The 8124-nt window shown below is 47.6% G+C and overlaps 1 protein-coding gene across 1 annotated transcript; it reads right to left on the bottom strand.

Annotated features, from left to right (window-relative positions):
- Positions 1–394: 394 nt before the first annotated feature.
- LOC126520678 (ubiquitin-conjugating enzyme E2 Z-like) lies at positions 395–1123 on the bottom strand. Its single transcript, XM_050169468.1, has one exon. It carries the CDS (start codon positions 1121–1123, stop codon positions 395–397), a length of 729 nt encoding a protein of 242 aa, XP_050025425.1.
- Between the last annotated feature and the right edge of the window lie 7001 nt (positions 1124–8124).

An 8124-nucleotide genomic window follows, 5' to 3' on the forward strand; every position in this document is an offset into this window, starting at 1 on the left:
TAGTGGGCCTTCCTAATTTGCTTGTACCTGCATTAATATAGCCCCATTCGCTCTCGGCAACTTTTGCCGGTGTCAGGCGTCACTCCAAACCTTCAGATGTTGTGCACTGGAGGAAGTGAAATGCAGGCACCCCATTGTCAGGTTAAAAAATATACAGAACAATTCAAAATATAGAGGGGTTCTAAGCTTTATCGTTGCTTTACAAAGTCTTCTTTATACCAATTGCGGGAAACACCGCTTTCCTATGTAGCGGCAGCGGCCCATTTTATGTTTTTTTTTATCTAGGTAATGTCCGCAACAGTTCAAGAGCCCTTAATTTTGAGTTTAGACGGCGCGTGGGCAGGTGCAGAACCGGCGCTGTGTTCGTGCACTCGAGTAATGACGTACCATTGCGTCACTCCTTGTTTTGTTGCCCAGTGGCCGTCACATTCTTTTCGTCGATCCTCTTCTTGATGTCGCGAAGTCGCTTTAGCAGTGGTTCGTAACTGCCGTACGCGACACCCAAAATCCACGAGAGTAGTCCCCAGGAATTAATCTGCGCCTGGACCGCGTCCTCGTACTTTGCATAGTTGTCGGAGAAGTACTTGAGGACCTTCTGCGTGAGAGCTGGCGGCATAGGAGGCTCGCATGTTTCTTGTAGACAGACTTCGAGCGTGTCGCATACGGCTACCCTAATCGCGTTGTGGCGCATGATCTCCATAGCGCCGTCGGCCAGGAAGGACTGTATGGAGACGAGCAGGCTGCCGATGCTCAGGGCGGAACTCCAACTCGGTCCATTAGGAGCCGTGCCTAGTAGGCTGAGGCAGATTGTCTCACCGTAGATGTGCGAGTTGAAGGATACTTTTCCAGCGCCAGTCAGGAAACGCACACGAGGCGGCCGCATCGGGTAGTCGGGCGGGCACTTCAACTGCAGGCGGAAGAGGCCACCTTCGAGAGGCGTGCCCCAGGGGCCCACGACGATGGCGTGCAACACGCTCATGTCGCTCTCTTCCGGGACAACGAACACTCCCAGCGGAGGGTCGGCGTGGAACTCCACCAGGTCCCGCTGCACCCTCTGCAAGCACTGCGGCGTCGGCTGCTCGTTCTTAACGGTGTCCCAGTAATTTTGCATTGGTCGGGCCATTTTTGTCAAGCTTTCGTGACGACGAGGACCCCTGAGCAGATGTCGATGACCCGAAGGTCCTCAACGGCAGCGGTGATTGATAATGATGCTTTCTAAACACATCTATGCTACGTACCCACTACAGGAAATGAGCCTTGAACTGTCTTTGGCATGAAACATTATTAATACCTATAGGAATGAAACAAAGAGATGAACAAACCCTCTTAGGAGAGAAAATATTCTTTTTTTTATATATTGAACAGCAACGGATTATTCACTGCAAATCATAGCAAGAAGGAAATCTACAACGTAACCGTCGGAAGGTAACGCCTACGTGGTCACATATTAGATATAAAAATTAAAGAATAGTTAAATACCATCTACTTCGCGGTCCTGGGTTACTTGCAGACAGAAATTACGAAGTCAACTTTCAGTCCTGGCCAGCGTTCAAGATCAGTTCCGCTGAAGATTTGGGTCACCGCGCCGTTGGCAAGCTGCTCGCCGGGCAGTGGCTTGGGAAGAGAGGGTGAAAACCGGGTGAAACATTCAACAGTCATTTTGAAGATAATATAGACCTTTGAAAGCGTGCTGATGCTTCTATGCCCAAAAATGGAAAGATGAAATAGATATTGAAGGACATCACCGGCGAGATATCTGACATGTTGATCGCATAGAGTCTGCGTATACTGACGCAGAGTTCATAAAGTTGTGCGAAAGCTGCGACGATATGAGGAGGCTGCACGAGTCGGCCAGGCGTCCTTCATGCAGTGGTTGACGACACCCTGTCTGCCATGGCTGTCCTCTCTGATCATTACACTAGTCGACAAAAACCGAAGCATGAGTGCGAGAGCAAATTGCACGTAAGCTTTGTCTGTTACCCCTCGCTGAGCTTCTCGAACAGCAGCCGCTGCCGCGACAGCCCCCTACACATCTCGTCCCGATGCTCCAGCGGATTATTGAAGAGCAAGTTCCTGAGGCCCTACGAATTCCGCATCAGCAGTACTTTGTTGACGCTCCACTCGCTTGCCGTCGCCGCCCATCCTCCTCGCCGACCACTTGTTGCGATTCATCCATTGCCGTTTCCACCCGTTTCTCGTCCTGCGAGTCGACCTGCTCCCGTCTTTGTAATTCCTTGGCGTACGCAGAACAACAGGCCCACATGTTTGTGGTATACCCGGACGTGTTTCACGACATTGTGGCCATTGCATGTTGCAATTTGACGTGTTTCTGCAGAAACATCGCCCCGCCAACGATCAACCTCTCCACGACGCTTATCCTAGAAGGCAGTCGAGAAGGCCACCAACCAAGTGCCCGTTACTTGCATGTCGTTCACGTTCCCTGCGTCGCCGCTCGTTGTCTACCATGCATCGGCGTCCTTCACTCACGCAAGAGGAAACGAAACGCCGCAGTTCAGGAGACAGGAACTGCGTCGCCATTGATCTGTACAAGTCGTCCATTGTCGCCTTCGAACGTTGTCTATTTTCTACTGCTGACGGAGTACATATCGTTGCGCTAACTGATAATGGATCAGCCATGTCTGTACAGAACGAACGCCTGTCTGGCTCTGCACGAAAAGTTTCGTCCCCACTTTCTCGGTTTTCTCTCCGCACAGCAAGTGCCCGGTCAGTTCAGCCTTCAGCCGCATGCACAAGAGTCGTTATTCATTGGGCTCCCTACATTGTCGTGTTTGTGTTTCTCCCGTCCTTCTCTCACGACGTTACGTTTGGGTGAGACTTTCTCGCACGAAATAACGCCGTCATCAACTGTGCGCTTGCTGATGTTGAGCTATCGCCTCTCTCGGAGATGCCCGTCGACGCCGCCACTTCTCTTCAAAGTAAGCTGGTACTTCGGGAAGACATCGCAATACCACCGTACTCGTCTGCCGTTGTTCCAGTATTCTGTGGCTGTGTCTCCGAAGGCTTTGACCTTTGCACTCCTTCGAAACTCTTCACCACCCGCAAAGATATTTCGCTCGTTTTTGCCACACCTGATATTTGAGCCATAGTTGTCTCCAAACTGCTTCTCTACGCATTGATAGCCTTCTGCGGCGAAGCGCTTCGCCATGTTCAGCCCCTTCGTGATATCATTATTATCGACGTGCCAGATGTTCGTATGCTTCGTTACACTCAGAACTCGCTGACCTTGGCACAAATTTCGCTTCTACCCCGCCATCAATTGAGGTATTCCCTCCTTTCATTGCCAGCGACCTCATTTCCAAGCAACGCTCACAGCTTCTTCCCCTGCTTTGCTTGTTTCGTTCTTCTTTCGGCGTCGCTGAATCTACTTTCTGGGCCGCACTTCAAACGCCAGACTCCACGCCGATATTTTCTTCAACATGCCATGGTGGCAGCGCCATTACCATTTCTCAGCCAAGGAGCGTCAGGTGATCAGTGGTCACGAAGATGACATGATTCAACGTTTCGTCATTCGAACATCCAAAAGTCCGTCGGCTTCACCGGTGGTCCTCGTCACACAAAAAGTTGGGTACACCCTCTTCTGCTTCGATTGTGTCAGCGCTAATAAGATGACACAAAAAACGTATACCTTCAACCTCAAATTGACGGCGCTCTGCACAGCTTGCTAAGACCTCAATTGTTTTCTTTGGATTGGCGCTCGGACTACTGGCAGGTCCCGGTGTCAGGAGTTGATGGATCTGGAAAAACGTTCATTACTGAAGGCGGTTTATAGAAATTTAACGTGATGGCTTTCGAACTATGCAATGCGCATGCGACGTTTGAACCAATGATGAACATCTTGCGCGACTTAAAATGGAGAACATGTTTATGCTGTCTCGGTGACATCGTTGTGTCCGCCTAAGACCTCAACAGGGATTTCTTCCGTCTTGGGCCAGTGTTGACGTTCTTAACCAACGCAATCCTGCATTGAAGAAACGGAAAGACCGATGATTACGATACTACGGAATGTGAAAGTTAAGCGTGGCTCCACACGTGAAAGAAGTGTGCCTGCCAATATTTTATTTTATGATTATATAGTTAGAAGGTTTATATTAGAATCAGAACGCTTCGAGTAGCATGGCCGGGGCGAACCATCTGTCTCGCGCGGCACATTGCAAACGGAGCGACGTGTGGTGCGGCTGCGTCGCTAATCGAGTGATCACGACAGGCAGCGCGTTGGTGACGCGTGGGTGCGAATCACAGCGGCCACCGCAAACAAACCGCGGCTCATGCAGCGCTTGGTGCTCACATATGGTAGCGGAGGATGCCCTCACCGCATGCCTTATCTATTGCGTCATCGGTGAACAGACGACGGCGCCCTATTCTGGCGCCCCCTCGTAGCGGTCGTCGACGCAGAGACCGTCTTGCATGGCACTACGCTTTTCTTCTTATGCTTTTGCCATAGCTTTCTCCTCCGCTTTCCGCCTCATGGTTCCGCTGCCCCCTCCTTCTCAGCTTTTCCCCTCCTGCTCTCTTGGCTATCGCCGTCTTTAACCAGCCGTGGCGCTCCGCGGTTGCTCTTTCATCCTTCGCTGTACTCGTTCGCTCGATTCTGCTGTGGGAGTACGCCGAGGGACGACGTAGACGCGAAACCCACGAACGGGCGTCTAAGAGCAGTGCCCTAATATTAGTGGTGATGTTAGGAACTGGTATTTAAACCCCGTAGTCAAGCACGATCCGCGGCGAACGCCTCCATTCGAGGCCACAACAGTACAAGAGAGACATAATATACAGTGATCTGACGCAGTTATATATTAGATGTGTTTTAAGAGGGAGCTTTAGTTCCGGGGCTGCTATCTAAATGCAGGGAAAACGAGAAATTGTTTTTATGGAAACCACTGCACCAAATTTGATTAGGTTTTTTTTGCATATACATGAAATAGACTGTAATGTCTTTCTAAAAACGCATTTCTGGTTTAGATGGTCCATGCTTCAGAAAAAATGACGAGAATGGGAAAAAAATTAGAAAATTGAAACCATGAAGTTAACAAAACTGCAACACAGCAAATACTGTAACTGTTCATGAAAAAGACTATAACTCTTTGGCATTCCACAGGTAAGCAGCCTTAAGTGCTTCAACTGAAGTTTTGTACACAGAACATATGTGTATAAAGTGGAAAGGCATTTTTACAGAACTTCGAAGGAGCAAGATATCGGTGATCGTGTGAGTGGTGGTCTTGAACCCATAACCGGGCAGCGCAGAAAAAGAAAGGATGAAGAGAGGTAAGTGGACTGAAGGTGCGCCCGTCCTGTGTACGCAAGTTTCTTTGTCCTTTTCTTTCTTTTTTTTTTTCGCTGTGCTATCACATGCTTAAAAAGACAGAAACTTCCCAGGGGCCCGTTAACGATAAACAATCCGAATTTATTTTTTTCATTCCAATCTCCGGAGGTCAAATTTACGTAACCGCCGACGCAAGCATCGGATGCAGTGTTGTGAGAACAGCCGAATCATATGCTCTCCTGGTTTATAGGAGGCTACATTTGTTTGCGTTGAAAAAAAAATAGCATTATCTACATTGAGCGGCCTTTCTTATCTAATGGGCCGACAAGAGGTGAGGATCAGGCTCAAGTGGAGAGGGTTTCCAAGCGGGTGAACCAGAACCAGTGCAGTTAAAGACATATAACCGGATGAGGAGGGTGCCCCTTGTGACCTTGCGGTACTTGGTCGAAAATCGTGGTGGCATGCAACGAAAGATGAAGAATACCGCTGAAAAGGGTTGTCAGCGCAGAGAAGTTGGCAGAACGGTGTCGTATACGTGCCGAACGTGCTGGCTAACTATATACTCCCACGCAGAAAGGTTTATTATACGCAAATAAATCCATCCTCTTCCGCAGATGCGAGCAGCCAGTACTTGAGCGATCGGCCGGCAGCCATCTTCTATTCCTTTCGCAAAAGAGGAGTTCTCTGGCTATTAAAGAAAGAGTTTTGTGCGGCATGTTATTTGATCTTGAACGCGTACACGTCGCTTTGACGCGATGAGTTGTCGCGGTTTTGTGACTACGCGTGACAGACAGCCGAAGGGTGCGCAGCTCTAAAAACTTTTGACGAATACCAGAGGGCAAATGGAAAGAAAGCGTGGAATCAGAAACAATATTGCTTATTTTGTTCGGCCTAATCACGCATAATTTGTGCGCACAATTCACATCAGAAGGAAAACTATTGCAGTTTTCCTGAAGTCATGTGATAGACAGGCGAAGCGGGGGTTCCCGCAAAAAATTTCGAGAATAAAAGGTCAGATTGAAGGGCTACTTGCAGCATTGAAATAGCAAAGTTTGAAATAGCCTCAGGGGACGGTAACTTTCAGTGCCCGAAGCGTGTATAGGGAGCCAATACTTAGCTCAGGCCAACGAGATACGAAATTGTAAAAACTGCATAGCGTCTCAAGTTAGCTACGAAGCTTCTTATACAATATCTTTTTATGCTTATACATTACCAAAGAGAGCTTATGAGGCGCAGTGCGCTTACACACTTAGCATAAACCTTTTATTTAATTTACGCTAAAGAAAAACGTTCCATTCATGGTTAATACAAAACAAAGTAAGGGTCTGTAACGCCACTACCAGCAAAGACCCTCGGTCCATTACGCTTTCATTTATGCGTTAGCTGGTATAAAGCGTTTCTTTGTTTGATTGATGTGCCCACTTTTAGGTTGATTCCTCCGACGGAAAAAAGAATCGCCGATGATTAGGTTACTCTCTAATGCGGCATTTGAGCGTTGCTCCATATGTGTTATCATTTCGCGATATTGTGGTTGGCGCGAACAATCTGTCTTTGCGGCGTTTCGATCGGTCTCTCAAGTGTTGGAAACATTCAAGCGTAATTTCCCATGTCGAGATGATGTCCCTCATGCTTGAAAAAGTGTCACCCATCTGCATCCTGAGCAGATGACGCCAAGGATAAGAAGTCATTGACTTCGCCACTTGACAAAAGCACTGACACTTGCACAAGTTTCCCAAGGAGACATCGACCACAACAAGGCCGTTAGGGGTTATTGAAGGCCGTCCGGGCCCCCGTGTAGAGCAGAACTGCTCGAGACTTGGATAGTCACAACCGTGTACCAGTGAAGCGAATATATTCTTTTTATTTTTTCCATGATCACGATGCCCGCCTTCGTCGCCGTCTCCTGATTTTTGCAGTGAAGACCGAGATATGCGACCTCGACTCGATCGAGATCGTATCAGTGGCACATTGCAAACGGAACGAAGTGTGGCGCGACTGCCTAGCTAATCGGGACAATACCGTTGTAAATATCGTAACATATTCACTCAACATATAAATGTCAAATTTATCCGCTTTAGTTCCTCTGGCGGATGCAGGTTGCGCAATTGCAATATGTGTTATTGGTGCACAGTTACGGATTTGGAAACAGTGATTTTCTAGTTCTTTCATACTTAGAAATTGGCGGCAATGTGTGTATATGATTCCATGCGATAAATCAAGATTCTGCTTCCAACAGTATCTAGAACTTAACTTTCGCGCTCATGTAGCAAACACTTGATTAAAATTTGCCTATAAGTTATCATAGAAGAACATTTCTGCCTTTTACATGTATTTGAATAGGCGGCATTGGAATTGGTTCCGAGGTAAAGCTTCCTCATAATAAGCACTTGGATTTCTCTACTGCTGTTATACTGGGCAGCCTCTTAAGCATTAAAATTTTTGTGATTAAGCTGTTGTGATATAAAATAATTAAGCACGGTGCTTCTGTGGAAATAGTTGACCAAAAGGAATAGAGACTGTAATACCCTGTACCGCTGACAATCATTTGAGTACTTTGTGTAATTCCAGTCAGCTTTAGCTACGAAATAGAAGTCTTGTTTCGTGGCTGTCAATTAAGCATGTAGAAAGAAGCATTGTGCTCAATTATTCAGGATTCTTTTACGCTGGTCCTGTCGTTGTTAGGGTTCTGAAAGTTTTATTCACCATTAATATGCAGAAGACCGAGATAATGTTGAATATCCTGCCAAGGGAACAAGAGTTGACGATCGCCAGTCACCCTCTAGAGCTTGTAAAGGAGTAGGTTTATCTTGGTTGATTACTTACTGGGCACCTTGATCGCGAAAAGG

The sequence above is a fragment of the Dermacentor andersoni genome, chromosome 3 (assembly GCF_023375885.2).
Source record: "Dermacentor andersoni chromosome 3, qqDerAnde1_hic_scaffold, whole genome shotgun sequence".
NCBI lineage: Eukaryota > Metazoa > Arthropoda > Arachnida > Ixodida > Ixodidae > Dermacentor > Dermacentor andersoni.